General features: G+C 43.8%; 1 protein-coding gene across 1 annotated transcript; it reads left to right on the forward strand.

Moving 5' to 3' along the window:
• Positions 1-362: 362 nt before the first annotated feature.
• Vcp (valosin containing protein) lies at positions 363-17,505 on the forward strand. The gene is made up of 17 exons (XM_003470847.5): positions 363-648; positions 5,615-5,726; positions 5,891-6,063; positions 7,579-7,721; positions 8,387-8,517; positions 9,008-9,139; positions 10,835-10,937; positions 11,542-11,675; positions 11,758-11,893; positions 12,206-12,318; positions 13,404-13,568; positions 13,655-13,777; positions 14,012-14,224; positions 14,430-14,738; positions 14,980-15,135; positions 16,543-16,697; positions 16,869-17,505. Exons 1-17 carry the CDS (start codon positions 632-634, stop codon positions 16,972-16,974), a joined length of 2,421 nt encoding a protein of 806 aa, XP_003470895.1. The 5' UTR covers positions 363-631; the 3' UTR covers positions 16,975-17,505.
• Positions 17,506-21,455: the final 3,950 nt, after the last annotated feature.

Genomic DNA, 21,455 nt, shown 5'->3' on the forward strand with positions numbered 1-21,455 from the left:
AAGGGTTCAAGCTTTTGTGCCAGGTTCTTCCAGTAGGATAAACTCAAACCAATGAACTGGAGCCAAGTGGGAAAGTCCACCTCAAGGAATTAAAGGCCCTCCTTTCGTCAGTCGATCTGTACCTATCCGTTTTGTTGATTGGTCGAGAACCCAAATCCGTCGAGGAAGCGCAGCGTTGCGGCCAATTGACGTGGCGTTACTGGGCGTGTTGCATCCCTGAGGCGGGAGCCGAGCCATAAACGAATTTTCTGATTGGTTGTGATCCGCGGGTTGCTGGGGAGAGGCTTAGAGAGGCGGGCCCGAGACCCTAGAGCAGGCGCTGATTGGCTGAGGTGAGGGCAGCTTTCCTTCCGATGATTCGGCTCTTCTGCGTTCAGTCTCAGTGAAGCGTTTGCTGCCGTCGTTTGAGTCGTCGCTGTCGCTTGCCCCTCGCGGATCAGGAACCAGCGTCTCCTACCCGCCTGCCGTCCGGTGCAACTGGGCGGAAGCGAGAGAGAAGCCGCCTGCGGGTTTGTTGCTACTCCTCGTCCTTCGCCTAGGAAATCCGCGCCCCGGCCCAGTCGGTCGCCTGCCACTCCTGTAGCCGTTACCCGCGGGCCGCCACAGCCGCCTACTGGGAGAGGCGCGCGCCATGGCCTCTGGAGCCGAGTGAGTGTGTGCGCGCGCCCGTCCGCCCTCTTCGGGGGCGCGCGCTGCGGGGCCCGTAGTCGGAGTAGGCCCTACCGGGCCTGGCGGGGGCGCGGCCAAGAGCTGGTAGGGGGGACAGGGGGAGAGGGCCTGAGGAGAGGCGAGTGAGGGGCCACGGGCCGGCTGTGCACCCGCGCGCCCCCTAGGCAGGGTCGCGTAGTGCCCGGGTCGGAGGCCGGGTGAGATCGTGCTGTGTCATGCAGGCCTCGGCCGGCCTGATTGGCAACCTCGGAACCGCAGTCCCGGCCTACCGAGGTTTTGGCGCCCACACAGCTGGTGAGAGGCGCCAGGGCCTCGGGGCGCCCATCTGCGTTTTCGCCTGCTCCTCTAGAAGACCCTGGGCCCCCGAAGAGAGCAGGCCCCGCGAGCCTCAGACCCCACTGGGCCCAGTGGGCGTGGACTTTGGGCCACGTGAAGGCCTTCGGGGCCTGAGACCTAGGCGGAGCCGGGACGGGGGAAGCGGCTGCGGGAGCTCCTGCCGGCCGTGGGCAGCCGAGGCGGGCTGGCTCGAGTGGCTACCTCTGCGTCGGGCCACTGTTGAGGGGCCATCAGGCAGAGGGCGAGCCCTACTTTCGGCTTCCTACTTTAAGCCTGTTTTAAATACGCGGAAGCTCTAGTCAGTTTTTCTTACGTTATGGAGATGGGAGAAAGGAACGTTTCCTCTCCAATTTTAGATCCTGCGGAAGTAAGGGTGTCGCGTTTGTATTTTGGAGGCCTTCCTATATTTTAGTTTTAATGAATTCTGGATTAGGGTTCCATTGCTCTGCCCCAACCCTCCCCTTAGGGCTGGTCCCACCTTCATCTCAGATAAAAGCTGACCACTTCAGACTTTGCCATTTAGAATTTAGAGCTTTAGTGGCTAAAAAAAGAAAACGAAAATGAAAACAAAACAACATAGCCAGCCTGCAAGAAACTTATATGTAAACCACCTTACTGCTTTGAAGAGATTAATTTCTTAAGGTGTGTTCCTTTTTACCAAGTTTCGAATTGGGATGAAGTATTACTCAGGTGCTTAATTTAAAAGAGCTACTTACTAGTACTCTCTTAGTTTATAGCCAGTCTTTTGCTTTCAAAACTAAAAATAAAAGTCTAAAATTCTTCCAGCATAAAGGGTAATTTGTGACCTCGAGATCATTTTGATGAGTCCTACCTGAACCTCTTCCAAGTCCCTTGTTGGCCTCTTGGGATTCTGCAAAGGGCCTGAGTCATGCAGAAGATAATAGGGGATGTCCCCAAAGAACATTGAGAATTGCTGTTGACTTACATGGTCAGATTGAATTTACTTGTAGAACTAAATTACCACCTTCATCCCTGAGTTCTTTACCTTAAATGAAGGCTTTCTTAGATACAGAATCAGGAATGGTAGACAGATTGGAGGTTTTTATAGAGTGAAGCTGTGAGGTTGAAATACAGACTGAGGACTTGAAACGTGGTAATTCATTTTTCTTTAGCTCTAATTCTATACATGGAACTGAAGGTAAATGGGCGGTCTTTGGGGGAAGATATTTGATTAGTTGGAGACAAAGGGGCGAACTGATGGGTTTACAGGTTACCCTTTGTTGTCACATTGATTGTGCTTGAGTGTTGATAGGGTTTAGAAATAGTCTCCTTATTCTGCAGCACTGTACCTAGAGTTGCACACTTAACGGGATAGGGGAAATAAGTTTCAGCGGAGGAAACTGTTCTTGGAAATTAGTGTAAAAATGGTAGGCTCTTAACATCCTATAAGAGCTTTAGCAGAAAGCTTAGCTTTTTTTTTTTTTTTTTGCTACTGGGGTTGAACTCACAAACCTAGTGCTTGCTAGGCAGGTGCTCATGTCACTGAGCTAAATCCCTGGCCCAACAGTTCTTTGTTAAATGAATAAGTTTTGCTAGACATTCTAGAGCACAGGCATCTTCTCTGTCTTAAAACATTGTGGTGCTGTTTCCAATGGCAGTACTATTTTGTCTTGGTTTACAGCTGTATTCCTTGTTCTTAAACATTGCCTGATGCCTGGCATACTTTTTTTCTCTATTTCCTCCATTGTTTAGCCATTGTATTTTGATTGATGCTAATTTTTTTTTGTACTGAGGATCAAACTTATGACCTCTTACTTGCCAGGCAAGCGCTTGTACTGCTGAGCTAAATCCCTGGCCCTGATTAATGCTAGTATTTCTGAGCCTTACTTTGAAGAGGTAACTCTTCAAAGGGTGAAACCTCTGAATCTAATAAGTGCCTGTTGGAGATGAGCTAGTTAAGAAGTCAGTGTCAGTATTCAGTAAGTGACCCTAGCTTGTAGGAAATTGTGGAAACTGAGTTTAGACTGTGGCAACCTTGATGGTGGTAAGAAGGATTTGAATTTGCCCATTTTTGTTTTGACTGATTTTTATTTTTGAGGCAGGATCTCACTCCGCAATTGAGGCCAACCTTGAACGAACTCGCTACATAGCTCAGGTTGGCCTTGAACTCGGTGATCTGTCTGCCTTAGCTCTCAATGCTGGGATTGCAAGAATGTGCCTCCACCCTTGGCCCTAATTCTGACTTTTTTTTTTTGTCTTTTTTGAGATGGGGTCTCGCTATGCAGTTTAGGCTGACCTTGAGCTCACTTTGTAGCCCAGACTGGTCTTGAACTCGCAATGGTCCTCCCACCTCAGCTCCCGAGTGCTGAATGCTGAGTGCTGGGATTACAGGTGTGAGCCACCACACCTGGTGGCTTCTAGTTCTGACTTTTTGAGAGAACTCCATGGAGCTGTCCTTTGCAATAATTATTGTAACACAACCTTTTGAGCTTGAGCAGCTACTGGTTTTTCTCAGTATGATGTTTTTTGTGCCTAGTATTCTTAGTGTACCAGGGAATACTCTGGTATTCATAGGTTTGTCCTTTGTTATCTTTTTTAAGTCAGATTTTGTTGGTACATTTTATTTTTAGTTATTTTTTTTTGGAACTGGGAATTGACTGGAATTGAACTCAGGACCTAACGCTTGCCATGCAGGTGCTGTGCCATTGAGCTATACCATCAGCCCCAATACATTTTATAATGGTCACATTCATAGAGAATTTGTACCCATACATTATATAACTTAATTCTTTTTTTTTCCCATTCTCTTACCCTCCCTTCAATCCCTCTTCCTGGTACCATGTACAGAAACTTTGTTTGCATTTTTCCTTTTCCCTTCTTTGCTTCCCCTCCTCCCCTCTTTTGTTTACCTCCCCATTTGAACATTTTCTTCCTATTTCACAATACGTTAATGTACACTTTGATCCTTATTTACACTTTAGGCTTCTCGTACCAGAGAAACAATGTGATATTTTACATGTGTGTCCCGTTTTATTTCACCTGTGATCTCAAGTTGCATCCATTTACCTAAAAATGTCTCAAGTTTTTCATTTATGGCAGAGTAGTGCTCCATTGTATAAAAAAATTCACATATGTAACTGGTCATGGTGAGGCTATAGGTTACAATCTCAGCACTCAAGAGGATCACTGCAAGTTTAAGGCCAGCCTGGGCTATAAAGTGAGTTCAAGGCCAGCCTGAACTGCATAGTGAGACCCGGTCTCAAAAAAAAGTAAAAATTTTTATATCCTCTTTATCTGCTCACCATTTAATGGACACTTGGGCTGTTTCCAAGATTTGGCTCTTACAAACTGGCACTGTAAACATGGGTGTGCATGTATTGCTGTGGTATGTTGCTTTTAATTCTTTTGGGAAGATATCAAGGTGGGGAATAGCTGGATCAAACGGAACCTGTTATTCAAGTTTTTTGTGGAATCTTCACACCAATTTTTACAGTGGTTACACTAGTCTGCACTCCTACCAACAGTACAGAAGAAAGAGTTCCTTTTTCTCCACAGCCCTGCCAACATTTGTTATTGGTTGATTTTTATTTATTTATTTATTATTGTCTTTTGAGGAAGGGTCTCTATGGGGTTTAGGCTGGCCTTGAGCTCACTTTGTAGACTAGGCTGGTTTTGAACTTGCAATGATTCTCCTGCCTCAGCCTTCTGGAGTGCTAGGATTACAGGCGTGATCCACCATGCTCTGCTTGATTTCTTGATAATAGCCATCATAAATTTGTCTTTGAGGAAGATAATCTAATAAGCTAATAATTCTGCCTCATTGTCTCCAAGATTTTTTGGTGAGACTTGGGCCCTCTTTGAACTGTAAGAGAAGTTAGTTGGCTGTCTTCATTCCCTTGGAAGGTTAGCAAAAGAAAAGAGTATGATGACTATTAACCTGGTGGGCCAGGTGTTGGGTTGAGCATTTACTTTTGCTCACTTAAAATAGTAAACCTCTTCTAGGGTTTAGGATAATTTCCATTTTGCATATGAAAATATCATCATCCAGAGAATTTAATGAAGTTGCCCAAAGTTCCATTTAAGCATTGGCAGGATTGGGATTCAAAGTAAGTAACTGGTTTGACTACAGAGATCTTGTTTGTAACTATTGTTCTCTACATTCTAAGACCACTTTTATTTCTCTAATTGTTGTTCAGCATCCACTATTATGTCTTAACTAATTGTTAGGCTTTTGTTTTGGTTTGGTTTTGGTGTTTTGTTGTTTCTATATAGTTTAAGCTGGTCTTGAATAAACCATGGAGCCCAGACTGTCCTCTCCAGTATTTCTTCTTTGCCTTCATAGTGCTGGAATTACAGATGTGGGCCACCATGCCTGGCAGCATAGTTTCTTGATCCTGAGGCAGGATCATTTGGAGCCTAAGGGCTAGGACCACTGTGCTCAAAATACTAAGAGCTCCCAGAGTGGGGAATGAAATGTGGGTGGAAATTGTTTCTTGTGACCTTAGGCTGAGCTCTCTGGTGTAAGAATAGCTGGGTCTACCTGTGATATCTTTACCTCGTATGAGTTTTAGAGACTGATGCTGCCCCTGAGACTGGCGTATCTACTTATCTAGTATTTATTTGGTCTGACTTCCTTTCCTCCTCCTAGTTCAAAAGGTGATGACTTGTCAACAGCCATTCTCAAACAGAAGAACCGCCCCAATCGGTTAATTGTTGATGAAGCCATCAATGAGGACAACAGTGTGGTGTCCTTGTCCCAGGTAAGCTGGGTCAACAGTCTAGTTTTATTGCATTGACTTGAAGAATATCCCTGGGTTTCTTTTCTCATTTTTCTTGCGCTGATCACAGATAGAGTGGGATTTACCAGGGCTGTTGCTTACCCCTTCTGCCCAGTGACCCAAAGGATTTAACCTTCTTTCCTTAGCCCAAGATGGATGAACTGCAGTTATTCCGAGGTGACACTGTGTTGCTGAAAGGAAAGAAGAGGCGGGAAGCTGTGTGCATTGTACTTTCAGATGACACATGCTCTGATGAGAAGATTCGCATGAATAGAGTTGTTCGGAATAACCTTCGAGTGCGCCTAGGGGATGTCATCAGGTGTGTGGGGGGCGGTTCTTGGCCTCTCAGGGTTGGGAGGTCAGAGGAAGCCTGTGCTATAGGCTGTACATCCCCGCATTGTAGCCAGGATTATCAGGGTTACATTCTTGGAAGCTGCAGATCCAGGAAGTTGTGAGAAGACTCATGCTTCATTCAAGGTATACATTCGTTTTTGGTTTTGCTTTCCTGGTCTTTAAAATCTACCTCTTCACAGCCCTTTTGACAAATTGACATTTTTGAACTTTTCTGGTACCTTTATTTTTTCTTCCAGAGGTATCCATCATATATCCTAGACCAGTGTTAGTAAACCTGTAGCACCTGTGCCACAGCTGCTGTTTGTTATTAAAAGCTTTGCTGTCACTGCTGTAGTCTTAGGGTACCCTTTGAGGTATATTTGCCAATTCATGTTTATTAGTCCCTCTGTATCAGTGGCAAACCCATGCTGTAGTGGGCTGTTTGTTACTGAAAGCTCTTAAAGGTTTTCGGTCACTGCTCTATGTGATGTCCAGTTAATGGATCTGGAATGAGGAGTGTGAATATGAAAGGTAGGCTTCTAACAGTTCTTTTAAGGGCTAAGTGAACCCAGGAGAGAGGCATAGTTATAACCAGACCCAGATTAGTTCCAGTGTAAGTGATTTTGCTTGTTCCTGAAAAACTGAAGGCAACTGCCCGTCCTCAATCCCTAGTCACCTGGGAGGGATCATCTCTAGCTTCTGGTTCTTTTTTTTTTTTTTTTTGGTGTCTTAAGGTTTGTGTACTTCTTGAAAATGCTTAGTCATTTTCTCAAGGTATTCTGGCCATGTGGCTGAGATTATTTTATTTTTATACTTCTCTGACTTAACACACTTACCAGACTAAGGCTTCTGCATTAGTGATATTAGGTCATAATATTACCTTGAAGGGGAATCATCCTTGAATATTGCTTATTGAAAACCCTAGTTGTAGGGGCCATGCATGATTTCTTTTTTGTTCTTCATGATCTGGGGTTTGAACACAGAGCCTTTCTATTGAGCTACCTGCTCGGCCCTCTTTATTTCAAAACAGAGTCGCGCTGAGTTGCCCAGAATGGGTTTGAATTTGCAGTCCTTCTGCCTTAGCCTCCCACCTTGCTGTGGAACTTTCATATGTTCTTAATTTTGGCTCACTAATTAGAATGTGCTGCCCTGTAGTCTCTTCTAGTGGCTTTTCCTACTACCCTACCCTGAATATAATCTGTCTTAGTTCTTCTTGACTGTGTCTTTGCCCTCCCATTCTTTTTTTTTTTGTCTTTTTCATTTTTATCGGTACCAGGGATCGAACTCACGACCTGCCTGCTTGCAAGGCAGGTGCTTATGCCGCTGTGCTAAAACCTCAGCCCCACCCTCCCATTCTTGATCTCCTTCCTCTTTTCATCTAAAGCCATCCCTGCCTTTTCTCTTTCACTTACTGCTAGCTCTGTCTGCCAGACCCTTTTAGACATGCAGCGCTTGGGGCTGCAGTGTGGGTGGTAATGTAGAGTCTCCTTGTCATCCTCAGCATCCAGCCATGCCCTGATGTGAAGTATGGCAAACGCATCCATGTGCTACCCATCGATGATACAGTAGAAGGCATCACTGGCAATCTCTTTGAGGTATACCTTAAGCCATACTTCTTGGAAGCTTATCGACCCATCCGAAAAGGTGAGAGATAATTGTAGAAACTGAGTTTAAGGGTGGTTGTCTGGAGTACTTGGGACACTTTCATATCTGTCTGTCTGTCTCTCTACTGAGAATTGAACCCAGGGCCTTCACAATAGGCTATATCCCCAGGTCATTTTTTATTTTGAGATAGTCTTGCTAAGTTTCCCAGGTAAGACTTAAACTTGAGATTCTTTTGCTTCAGCTTTCCAAAGTGCTGGAATTATAGACATGTGCTACTCCACCTGACTGATCTTATCATTGATATATGCACAGACATGTGTCCTCCTATGTGTTCATGTGTCATTCACTCTCTGTGCTCTAGGAGAATAAACTGTCTTTTTATGTATCTGATGGAGGAGAAGGTGGTCTGTTTTAGCTGTGCTATGGTTCAAAGTGCTTAGTTCTTATCCCAGGGGTGGTTGTAATGAAAGGTTGTATTACCCAAGTTAAAAGATGATGGACTTCTGAAACATTAGATTCTGTTCACTGCACTCTCAAGTGGCAGAGAGACGTGTTTTATTTCTCTTTAAGTGGTGCCAAGACAATGTGGGGTAGGGGTTAGGACAATATCTAATGAACGTGACCCTTTACACTTTAGGTCCCGAGAGGAGTTTCCACTTGGTCTTATAGTTGACGCCTCTGATGCACTTGTCTTGCTCTCTTAGGAGATATTTTCCTTGTACGAGGTGGGATGCGTGCTGTGGAGTTCAAGGTAGTGGAGACAGATCCCAGCCCTTATTGTATAGTTGCTCCAGACACAGTGATCCACTGTGAAGGAGAGCCTATCAAGCGAGAGGTAAGTTTATTCCCTGATCCCAGTACCTTATTTTATTATAGTTGTTGTGACAGTCATGTGTTAGCTATCAAGGCCAGATGCTCTTTGGAACTAAGCTAGAAAATGGAAAGCCTCCTAGCCATTCATTTCTGGGCCTAAATGTTTCTTGGAATAATCTAATATCAGAAATTTTAGATTGAACCTAAAAGGTACAAGTGATTAAAATAATTTTTGCAGTATATATAACCGATAATGACATCCAGGTCTCTGCCTCGTCCCAGAGTTTCAGACTTTTGTCTTTCCCCTTTCTAGTAGAAGGTAAGGGCTATGTCAGCAAAGAGCTGTGCTAGAATTCTTTGCCGTGCGATCTTTATGGTGGTTCTTTGAGGCAGGATCCTTTTAGAGGACAGCCTTCCCAAACTCACAAATTTTCCATATCAGATAGTGATTTGTGAAATTCAACTCTATTGGTAGAGTATTCATGCCTTCCCCTCTGTGTCTTCATATTCAGGATGAAGAAGAGTCTTTGAATGAAGTAGGCTATGATGACATTGGTGGCTGTAGGAAGCAGCTAGCTCAGATAAAGGAGATGGTGGAGTTGCCCCTGAGACATCCAGCACTTTTCAAGGCAATTGGTGTGAAGGTGAGCACCCTGGGCTCTGGGGGACGTGTCTAGTGTGGTGGTAAATGGCCGTACAGTTTCTAATCCTGGGACTGTGTTCATATGTAGCTTGGCTCATTGGGGCAATAGTGTATTCTTTGGAGTTTTAAAAAGAATAAATTGATTAGAGCTACTAATATTCAATAGCAGAGCAGGTTAATTACATGTTTTTTTATATATCATGTACATATTAGACACATACGTATATATCAAGTGTGGTGACAGGTTGTAATCCTAGCTTGTCAGGGTAAGGCAGGAAGAGGATTGCAACTTTGAGACCTGCCTGGGCAATTTAGTGAGACCTAGTCTCTTTAGTCAAACAGACTCTCGTAGCCCAGGCTGACCTCAAACTTGGAGTGATCCTTTTTCCCCTTCCTTCTTCCCCACTACTGAGATTATAGGAGTATGCCTCTATTCCTGGCTTTGGTAGTTTCTTCTATGATAATTGTTGCCGGGTTTCTAGCAGTTTTTTTTTTTTTGTTTGTTTGTTTTTTGAGAAGGGTCTTGCTATAAAACTCCGTTTGGCCTTGAGCTCAGTTGAGGCTAGCCTTAAACTCACAGCTATACTCTTTTTTTTTTTTTTTTTGGTGCTGGGGATCAAACTCAAGACTTTGCACTTAACCAGGCAAGCACTTGAACCACTGAGCTAAATCCTAGGCCCACAGCTATACTCTTGCTTCACATTCCCAAGGATCATTGGTACCACCATGCTTGGTTTTTTAGCAGAATTGTTTTTGTTAGTAACAGGAGTGACTATGGCCTCAAGTAGACTGTCTAATTAGCATTTATTGCCAACGGCTTTTTTTTCTCTTTTCCAGATGGAGTCTTGCTCAGTAGTCCAAATTGGCCTTGAACTTGCAGCAATCCTCTAGCCTCAACCTTTCTCCCTAATTCTGGGATTAGGGGCATTAGCCTCTATGTCTGGTTCAAGGGCTCATTCCTTACATTTTTTGGAGGCAAGAGGGAATAGTAGGCTGGGGATTTTAGCTCAGTGGCATAAGCACCTGCCTTGCAAGCATACAGTTGGGAGTTCAATCCCCGGTATCAAAAAAAAAAAAAAAAAAGGAAGGTTGGGGGGAGTACTAGTACTGAGAATTGAATCAAGGGTCTTCATTCACACTGAGCTATATTCTTAGAGTTTTTGTATTTATTATTTTGAAACAGTCTCTTGAAGCCTCACCCAGAGTACTGGGGTTACAAATGTGGTCTACCCACACCCAAGTTGAAGGGCTGTTTCTGTTTCTTTTTTGTAAAGATAGGGTCTTAATATATAGTTCAGGCTGAACTGGAACTCACTATGTAGCCCAGGCTGACCTTGAACTTGCTGCTGTGATCCTGTTCAGTCTGCTGAGTGCCAGAATTGCTGCTTGTGTCACCATACTCAGCTAAGGGTTCTTTTTGTTTGTCTTTTGAAACAGGATCTCACTATGTAGCCCAAGCTGGCAGCAATCCTCCTGAGTGCTGGAATTTCAGGCATGGGTGCCACCCCTGGCCCAAGGGTTCATTTTTAATTGTATGAGGGTTGTATCCTGATTGTTACTGTCTAGAGCTCTAGTCAGGCTATCTTATGGGCCCTGCATGCTTTTATTGCACTACTGTTTCTCACTAGTCAAGCTGTTTTAGAATGAGTGAGGTTGGGAAAAAGTGAGAACCTAATCATGCTCCATTGGTTGTCAGCCTCCTCGGGGAATCCTGCTCTATGGACCTCCTGGAACAGGGAAAACCCTCATTGCTCGAGCTGTGGCAAATGAGACTGGAGCCTTCTTTTTCTTGATCAATGGTAAGAGGTTTGGTTCATCTTGTATCAGAGTAGACTCAGCTCTGAGCTGCGTAGTTCATAGGCACATCCATTTGCACCCATTCCCTTGAATATACTTTAGCATCTTTTTTTTTTTTTTCCACTTGTAATTTGCTTTGAACTTTAACATCTTTTTGAGGGAGGTTATATTACAGACAGATAAACAGCAAGGGAAAGTTATTTTATAGTGATACTCCTTGTTCTTTCTGCCTTGAAAAAGAGTTTGGATTGGCTGGTGTCATTTAGAGAAAACAAACAGGAATGAGAAAAGGTACATGTTTGTTTATTTGAAAGGACTTAAAGAAGGAAGATGGGCTGAGGTCATTTGACTCTGACAGTAGTGTTTAGCTGGTTGGTAAAGGTCCAACTGCTGTGCTGCCTCCTACTTTGGCTGGAGGTCTGTTTTGAGTCCTGTGACTTCTTTCCAGCCTGACCTATTGGCTGTCCTAGGATAGGGGCTAATAGAAGCTGTGAGAAGGTTGGCAGAAGGAGATTGTCTTCTTTGGGCTAGGGAAACAAGATCATTGATTCTTTTGGGATTGGGGAAGAATATAGTTTGGCATTGTTTTCTTCTGAACCCTTTTAGGTCCTGAGATCATGAGCAAGTTGGCTGGTGAGTCCGAGAGCAACCTTCGCAAAGCCTTTGAGGAGGCTGAAAAGAACGCTCCTGCTATCATCTTCATCGATGAGCTGGATGCTATTGCTCCTAAAAGAGAGAAAGTAGGTGTTCACCTGCGGGGACAGTGGAGGGTAGGGTGGAAGGTCCTAACTTCACTAACCAGACACTGTGTTCTTCTCACAGACTCACGGAGAGGTGGAGCGACGCATAGTTTCACAGTTGCTGACGCTCATGGATGGCCTAAAGCAGAGAGCACATGTGATAGTGATGGCTGCCACCAATAGACCTAACAGCATCGACCCTGCCCTCCGGCGGTTTGGTGAGGACCTCGTGCAGCCCACACTTGCTGATAGGGCTTCTTCACCTTGAGTCTGCATCTATCCGGCACCTAACTTGGCTAACCTTGATTTCTTTAGCTCTTTGGAGTGATAGGGCCAGACATCATTTTCATTTGACCTAGTTCTCTAGAGTGACTGGTCATCCTAGTTTGCCTGAGACTGTTGGGTTCCTGGATCGTGGGACTTTAAATGATTATACTAAGGGAGTCCTGAGGTGAGATGATCACATTAGGCCTGACTTTTCTTCTTGGACCAGAAAGAAAGCCCTGACATGTTCCTGCACTATTTCACAGGTCGCTTTGACAGGGAGGTAGATATTGGAATCCCAGATGCTACAGGACGCTTGGAAATTCTTCAGATCCATACCAAGAACATGAAGCTGGCAGATGATGTGGACCTGGAACAGGTGGAGTGGTGGTGAAAATTGACCGGGAAGGAGTTAGGATAACTTTTTCCAGGAAGTTGCAGAGAACTGGCCAGTGACCTAAGATAGGAGAAGATTGGTTTTATGATCTTGAATCCAGGAAAATGGCATGTATCTTGGTTGAACATGTTAAGAGTAAACCAAAATTGTTTGGGCAGTTTTATTTCTTGGCCCCAAGTCTGTGTTTGAGCACTTAAATCTTAGCCATTTGAAGGGTCTGTTATTCAGTGTGTTCAAAGAAGTGGGAGGACTCAAGAGATTGAGTCAAGGGAAAGGATCATAATTCTGTTGTCTCTGAGCTTTCTAAGGTAGCTAGGCCTTTTTGTTGTTTCTGTTCTCTTTATTTTGCAGTGCTGGGGGTTGAACCCATTTCCCTCACACTAAGTTGCATCCCTAGCCCTTTTTTAAAATTTTGAGACATAGCCAGGGTGGTGGCACATGCCTATAATCCCAGCACTCTGGAGGCTGAGATAGGAGTATCTTAGCAAGTTTGAGACCAGCTTAGGCCACAAAGTGAGGCTCAAGGCTAGCTTGAACTAGATAGTGAAACCTTGTCTCAAAAAGACCAAAACAAATTTTTTTGGGATAGGGTTTCATTAAGTTGTCTAAGTCAAAATGAAAGTAACAGTTTGGTCTCAGCCTTCCAGAGTGTTGGGATTATGGTTGTGTACCACTACATGCAGCTTAGTCTTTTTTGTCTTTTTGAAACAGTCTCACTGTACATTTCAGGCTGGCCTTGAGCTCACTTTGTAGCCCAGGCTGGTTTTGCATTTGAAATGATCCTCCTGCCTCAGCTTCCTGAGTGCTGGGATTACAGGTGTGCGCTACCTTGCCCAGCTCAAGCTTAGTTTTTTATTATTATTATTACTCTTTTGTGTTTTTCAGACAGGATCTTGCTATGCAGTTCAGGCTGGCCTTGGGCTCACTTTGTAGCCCAGGCTGGTCTCGAACTTGCAGCGATCTTCCTACCTCAGCCTCCTGAGTACTTTGATTACTGGAGTGTGCCACCATGCCTGGCTCTTTCTTAATTTTAGAAATAGGATTGTCATTGGATCTTCTTTCTGCAGGTAGCCAACGAAACTCATGGGCATGTGGGTGCTGACTTAGCAGCCCTTTGTTCAGAAGCTGCTCTGCAAGCTATCCGCAAGAAGATGGATCTTATTGACCTGGAGGATGAAACCATTGATGCTGAGGTCATGAATTCTCTGGCTGTTACCATGGATGACTTCCGGGTAAGAACCACACCTGTGCCAAATAGATACACATACACTTTTACCCCCTTCCCTAAGTCTCATCCCAGTGTATCCCATCTTTTTAGTGGGCCTTGAGTCAAAGCAACCCATCAGCATTGCGGGAAACTGTGGTAGAAGTGCCACAAGTAACCTGGGAAGACATTGGAGGCCTGGAGGATGTCAAACGTGAGCTGCAGGAGCTAGTCCAGGTGGGATAACTTGGTCTAAGATGATGAGCCTCACTGTGTTATAATTAACTTGGGTGATCTTGGCAGCAGCACATTTACTACAAGAATTCCGAGAGCACAGCTTAGAAGCTTGTTGTTCTCCAGTTAGAAACATTAAAACTCCAAGAGAACTTGGTAGAGGGGTGTTTCTCTCTGTTGGAAGGTTTCCTTCAAAATATAGACCTGGCCTAGAATCTTCTTTCCTTTGTCTTCTAGTACCCGGTGGAACATCCAGACAAATTCCTCAAGTTTGGTATGACACCATCCAAGGGAGTGCTGTTCTATGGACCTCCTGGTTGTGGGAAAACCTTGCTGGCTAAAGCCATTGCTAATGAATGTCAGGCCAATTTCATCTCCATCAAGGGTCCGGAGCTGCTTACTATGTGGTTTGGGGAGTCTGAGGCTAATGTCAGAGAAATCTTTGACAAGGTGAGCTACACACCAGATTACCTATTCACTAGCTTGTGAGCAAGGTACGGTGGAAGTTGTTATTTTTATTTATTTATTTTTTTTTTAGGAAAGTCAAAACCATCTTACTATTGGCAGATTATCTGAGTCACTAATACTTGATTTTCCTTTGAGGTCTAAGAGACATAGTTATGTAGGTGTTTGAGTCAGTCTGTCCCTCCCACAGGCCCGCCAAGCTGCCCCCTGTGTACTCTTTTTCGATGAGTTGGATTCAATTGCCAAGGCTCGTGGTGGTAATATTGGAGACGGTGGTGGGGCTGCTGACCGAGTTATCAACCAGATCCTGACAGAAATGGACGGTATGTCCACAAAAAAGAATGTATTCATCATTGGCGCAACTAACCGGCCTGACATCATTGATCCTGCCATCCTAAGACCCGGCCGCCTTGATCAGCTCATCTACATTCCACTTCCTGATGAGAAGTCTCGTGTCGCCATCCTCAAGGCAAACCTGCGCAAGTCTCCAGTTGCCAAGGCAGGTGCAGTGTTACAAGGACAGTGTGGAGTGCTTTCAGATTCCTAAGAAGATTGATTTCTACTGGAAATTTCTGGGGTTAGGGCTTATCTAACACAAAGAGTTCAGATTGTTACAATAATCTAGAACTAGAATTAAAATGAGGTGGGAGATGATGGAGAAAAACTGATATTGGGGAGCCCAAAGATCAGTGTATTCCAGGGGAGGAAAGACTAATGGTACTTCTGTTGGTTCTTTTTAGGATGTAGATTTGGAGTTCTTGGCTAAAATGACTAATGGCTTCTCTGGAGCTGACTTGACAGAGATATGCCAACGTGCTTGTAAGCTGGCCATTCGTGAATCCATCGAGAGTGAGATAAGGCGAGAACGTGAGAGACAGACAAACCCATCAGCCATGGTGAGTCTGTATTCTTCTTCAAATGTGCTCATTGTGGGGAGCCAGGGAATAGATTCTGCCATGCCTGGGAATTGAGAGTAGAAAGTTCTTAGAAAGATCATCTCATCTGGCTGACATACTGAGTGGTGTGAGGGTGGCAAAGTGAAACAGTACTGAGGATCTAGTGGGTCTAGAGTGTGGCTGAAAAGAAACGGGGAGGGCACGTGGCCAATCTAAATTGAGTTCTTTAGTTATGCATATAAGGAAACAAACGAAACAGGGTTTCAAATCTAGGATCCATAGATAGTTGGAAGTAAGTAGTAGGTAGGGGTCAGAAGACCTCCCAAAATTTGTACTAACGTGTGTACATATAAGCTCTGCGGAGGTTAGAGCTTTTGGCCATGTCTCGCTGTATTTTAGCTCCGTGTTTCAGACTTAGTGAATGAATAAATGTTTAATGACCTGTTTTACCTATTGAAGGAAGTGGTCTTTGTCCAATAAAATCTTTAAAACAATTGGTGTACTAATGCCAGGAAGCAGTCCTAAGTCACAGTGATTGGGGTGGCCTTTCAGTGGAAAAGAAGGGATTTGAGGTAGGCTGTAAAGAGTTAGATTGTGGAGTTTGGATAAAAGGGTAAGCAGCCCAAATAATTTGTTCCAGTAATTGAATTTTAAGAAGTGGGAAACCCTGGATGGATAGAAGAGCATATAGTGTGTATGTTACTGGAAGCAAGGCTATTGGGTAGGGTATAATCCAATGTGCTTTTTTTTTTTTTCTTTTGGTCTTTTTCATTTTTATCGGTACCAGGGATCAACCCACGACCGCCTGCTTGCAAGGCAGGTGCTTATGCCGCTGAGCTAAATCCCCAGCCCCAGTGTGCTTTTTTTGACAGATGCATACGAATTTTACAACTCCTACCACAATTTATGTGTAGGAATTTCTCTGACCACTTAGCATTTCCTAAGGCTTTGGTTACCACTGATGTAATTTCTCTTCTTACACTTTAACCTTTTTATGAAGGCATTAAGTTTTGGCTTGTTTGAGACAGGGCCTCACTATGTAGTCCAGACTGGCCTTGTAGTTCAGCTTACCATGTAACCTAGGCTGGCCTGAATCTCACGGCTGTCCTCCTGCTTTAGCCTCCTGAGTTCTGGAATTAAAAGCATTTTAAGTTTTCTTTCTTTCTTTCTTTTGTTCTTCTCCCGGTAGCAGGGATTGAACTCACAGTCTCACGCTTGCCAAGCAGGTTCTTATGCCACTGAACTAAAGACCTGTAACTCCAGGAAGTTTGGCCTGTTAACTTCCTGAGGTTGGATTGGAGGGACAGTAGACCAATGACTACTGCAGTAAAGGGAAGATGCCGAGGCTTTGATTAAAGTCCCGGCTGAGCCCTAACAATGCTGATGGTCTGTTTCCTAACTGTATAGGAGGTAGAAGAGGATGATCCAGTACCAGAGATTCGCAGAGATCACTTTGAAGAAGCCATGCGCTTTGCCCGTCGTTCTGTCAGTGACAATGACATTCGGAAATACGAAATGTTTGCTCAGACGCTTCAGCAGAGTCGAGGCTTTGGCAGCTTCAGGTAACTTGAAGGGGGCACTGGGCATTTCCTAAGTTGCCTTGGGGGTCTGCACATAAAAGGTAGTGAGAGTGTCCTAAGGAGACTGGAGGGTAGTTAAGAAAGTTTTATGTGGCCCCTATCTTAATATTCTTTTTATTTCCTTTTCCCCCTCCCCTCTGCTCTTATATACAGATTCCCTTCAGGAAATCAGGGTGGAGCTGGCCCCAGTCAGGGCAGTGGAGGTGGCACAGGTGGCAGTGTATACACGGAGGACAATGATGATGACCTGTATGGCTAAGTGATGTGACCAGCGTGCAGCAAGCTGGCCTGGCTGGACCTTGTTCCTGGGGTGAGGGCGCTTGCCCAGGAGGGACCAGGGGTGCGCCCACAGCCTGCTCTATGCCTCAGTCTGAACAGTTCAGCTATCAGTCAGACTCTGGAAGGGAATTTTTGTTGCAAAAAAATACAAAAGCGATAAAATAAAAATAATTTTCATTTGGGAGGCAGAGAGTGAATTACCAACAGGGAACTGGGCCTTGGGCCTGTGCTATTTCTGTTGTAGTTTGGGCCAGTGCAGGGTGTGAACCAACGCACCACCATCACCCCTTGCAGGAAAGCGTCTGCACTTCACTCCATGCTGCCTGAGCCCTCCCATCTAGCCAACTTGGGTAGGTGGGTGAGGGGCCACAATTGCTGGGTGTTTATATAGAGAGTAGGTTGATTTGATTTTACATACTTGGAGTTACTGTTGGAGAACTAATCACAAGCAGTTTCTAAACCAAAAAATGACATGTTGTAAAAGGACAATAAACGTTGGGTCAAAATGGAACTTGAGGCTGGCCCCTATGCCTGCTTCTTTTTCCGGGAAGGGCCTTGGGCTGTCCTTCACTGCCGAGGCACAGTTCCAAACGTGAAGTCCTGAAAGTAAGATTACACTGTGTGTCCACTACTGATGAGCAGTGGTAGGTATCTGATGCTGCCCACCACATCTGGCATCCTGGAGTAGGACTGCAGTAAAAGCATCCTGATGGAGCTCCTTGGGTGGATACTGTGGCATCCCCCCACTTGTATTTGATGTGGAAGGTAAAGGTAGGTCTGCCAAGCACTAATCCTGACCAAGGATGAGGTTGGGGATACCCTTTAAAAATCTTAGGGTTATAAAAAACATGGTCTCTTGTTTGCAGGTGAGTATTCTTTTTACCTCTTTTTGTTATATTTAAAAATCACAGACATTAATCTCCATGGTAAGGATCAGCTATAGTTATATCTAACTTTGTCTTTTTCTTTTAGAGTCAAGTTCTTGTTACATAGTCCAGACTGGCCTTGAACTTTCAGTCCTCCTACTTCAGCCCTCCCAGTGTTGAAACTATTGGTGTGTGCCAGTGCACACACCTTCTTTCTCCTTTTTTTCTCCCCCCCGACTTTTTTTTTTTTTCCCTCAGTACTGAGAGTATCTCCCACAGGGTCTTGGACATGATGGCCAAGTGTTCTACCACTGAGCTACATCCCCAATCCTTTTTGTTTTGAGGCCAGGTTGAGCTATGTTGCTCAGGCTGGTCTTGCACTTTTGATCTGCCCCATCTTTCTTAGTAGCTGGAAATACAGGTCCGTACCACTAGACCAGGTTTAGATATATTTTTTCTGGAGTAAGCACTCTCATAGTTTGTTTTCAGACAATTGCTTGTGTAGTGTATATTTGCGTACATATGGTGTTAGAGAATTAAACCCATGATCTTTTGCACATTAAGCAAATGTTCTATCACCAAGCTTATACTCCATCCCCACTGGCATAGTTTTGTGCAGATGGGTATAGAGTATCCTTTTAATTTAGATACCAAAGTAATGACAGTGCTTCTGGGGTCCTTCCATGATGCCTCACACTAAAAGAGTGACACATTAAAAATGGTTCCTAGTCTACTGACGAGAATTTATATTGGTCATCCTGGGATGCACACTAATCAAGAAAAAACCAGGCTTGCTTTTTTGTCTGGTAGATAAATCTGTAGCGATACAAGATACTTCAATTGGTTGACTAAACTGGGACATCTTTAACTCAGGCTGTGAAGTAGACAGTTTTGCGCATTGGTGTTGGAATTGACTATGCTTTGTTTTCCATGATAATTTCTACACCAAATGTGTTTTTGGCAGGACAGGAGGGTGAGAAGTGTGTGTGTGGGCACGCATGCGTTTGTGCGCCCTTGTTTAGTTTTTTACTGTATTCCTGAGAAGACTTGATCTTTTTTTTAAAAAATTGCATCTTAGTCCTTTTTACTTATCTTTCTCCCCTCGTTTACCTTGTCGCTCTGTTCTTTTTTGATTTCTGGTACCCAGGATTGAACTTATGACATCGCACTTGCCAGGCAAGCACTTAACGCTGCTGAGCTAAATCCCTGGCCCTTTTACTCTATTCTTTGATCTCCATCCTCCCATCTGCAAAAGGCCATTTATTTTGTTCTTTTATTTATAATTTGGTTTCTTATATAAGAGAAACCATGCAGTAGTTAACCCTGTATGTCTGGTGTGTTTTATGGTCCCAAGGTGCATTCATTTTTCTACAACTGACTCAATTTGAGCCTTCATGGCCTAGTAGCACTCCACTGTATTTATACACCACATTTGACCTATTCGTGTGTTAGTGGGCATGGAAGCCATTTCTAAGATGTAGCTCTTGGGGGTTATGCTGCTATAAATAATGGATATGCATGTATCACTGTTAAAGTGAGGTCTTTAATTTGTTTTCTTAAGATAGAGTCTTAACTGTAATATTTGCTGGCCTGAAGCTCATGGTAATCCTCTTGCCTCAGCCTTCTGAGTGCTAGGTTTACAGGTGTGTGCCACATGCCTGGCATGATGCCTTTAACTCTTGGGAAGATACCTGGAAGTATAGTTGGGTTGAATGTATGGAACTTCTGGGTTTTTTTTGAGAATTCTATACTGATTTCCGTTGCTGTTGTACTAGTTTACATTCCCACCAAGAGCAGAAAAGGATTCCTTTCCCCCAACAACTTCACTAGAATTTGTTAGATTTCTTAATGATAGCCATTCTTTTTGGAGGTAGGATGGTGGTGCTTTGTTTTGCATTTCTCTAATGACCAGAAATGCTGAAATGTTTGTTTTTTGAGACAGATCTGTCACTTTGTATTTCAGGCTGTCCTTGAATTTGCAGTGATCCTTCTGCCTCAAGTGCTGGGATTACAGTTGTGTACCTCCATACCTGGTTGAACATGATATGTACTTATTGGTATTTGTACCACTTTTGAGAAGTTGTGTACTTCAGTTGCCTGTTTTCTGTTTGGGCACCTGAGGGTGTGTGCTTAGTTTTTTAGTTATTTATACATTCTGGGTAGTAGTCTGGTTAAGCAGAATACCTGGTAGAATTTTCCCCCATTCCATACATTGTCGTTCTACTCTGGTTGTTCCCTTTGTTATATACAAGCTTTTTAATTAGATACGGTCTCATTTGTTGATTCTTGGTATTTCTTGTATAATTTGGGTTCTGTTCAGAAAGTCCTGCCCTATACCTCTGTGTTCAAGAGTTTTACCTAATTAATCTTTACAGCAGTTTCAGTGTTTTAATGCCTGTGTCTTACTTTGATTATAATAGTAACACAGGTCTCAATTCATTCTTTTGTGCATGGATAGGCATCTTAAATTTTCTCTCCGCTCTGAATTTTGTCGTTATCATTTCTGAGGGCTGGTAGTCTGCCCTCAGTGAAGGCTAATGACAAGGTGTCTTTGTGTTGGTGAAAGACTTCTGGAACCTCTCCATCTGGCCATGGGAACATAACAAGGCATGTGTCATTTTACCTCAAGACATGTTAGCAATGTAAATTGATAGGCAATAGAACTTTCCTTTAGCATGATGGGTTTATTTGTTGTCATGAAAAGTCTGTAGATAGGAAGATGATTGGACCTCTAGTTACTAGAGAAGACTTAAAAAATCAAGAGGCCCACGTTTAGTTCTAGCACTTGTGTTTGTATTTATAGTATTATAGTTGTGAACAAAGATGCTTATCTCTTTAAGGTTCAATTTCCCTTCCCTCTTTCAGGGTGGGAATGGTACTGGGGATCAAACCAGTCGGCTTCACATGCGCTGTATCCCTAACCCTTTATTTTTATTTTGAGACAGTGTCTTACTAAGTTGTCCAGGGTGGCTGCTGCTTGCCTAGAGTACTTGAATTCTTTATAGGAGTGTGCCACAACACCCAGCTTCAAGGTTTTGTTTTTGTTTTGGGTGGGGCGTTTTTGTTTGTTTGTTTGTTTGAGACAGAGTCTTGCTATACATACCAGGCTGGCTTTGTATAGGAATACCAGGCTCACCAGTGCTGGGGATTGCAGGCAATCAGGTTTCTTGATCTGATAAAATGAAAATGCTTTCTAAACCTGAGAAAGCAGGGTGAAGACTGTTTAGTGTCAGCCTATAGCTGCAGAGAAGCCTGCATTCTTTTTTTTTATTTTTTATTTTTTCATCGGTACCAGGGATCGAACTCACGACTGCCTGCTTGCAAGACAGGTGCTTTTTTTTTTTTTTTTTGTCTTTTTCATTTTTATCGGAACCAGGGATCGAACTCACGACCACCTGCTTGCAAGGCAGGTGCTTATGCAGCTGAGCTAAATCCCCAGCCCTGAAGCCTGCATTCTTAAAAGAGGCAGGTTGTATAGGCACCCCCTTTACCTACCTCAGTGTTCTCAGAAAATTGAAATTTATCATTAAGACTGGCAAAGGAATACCAGAACAAATTTAGAGAGTTCAGGGACTGTATTTGGAAAGAATCTCAG

The sequence above is a fragment of the Cavia porcellus genome, unplaced genomic scaffold (genome assembly GCF_034190915.1).
Source record: "Cavia porcellus strain 051 isolate PalLab524CR breed Dunkin Hartley unplaced genomic scaffold, mCavPor4.1 scaffold_1, whole genome shotgun sequence".
Classification (NCBI taxonomy): Eukaryota; Metazoa; Chordata; class Mammalia; order Rodentia; family Caviidae; genus Cavia; species Cavia porcellus.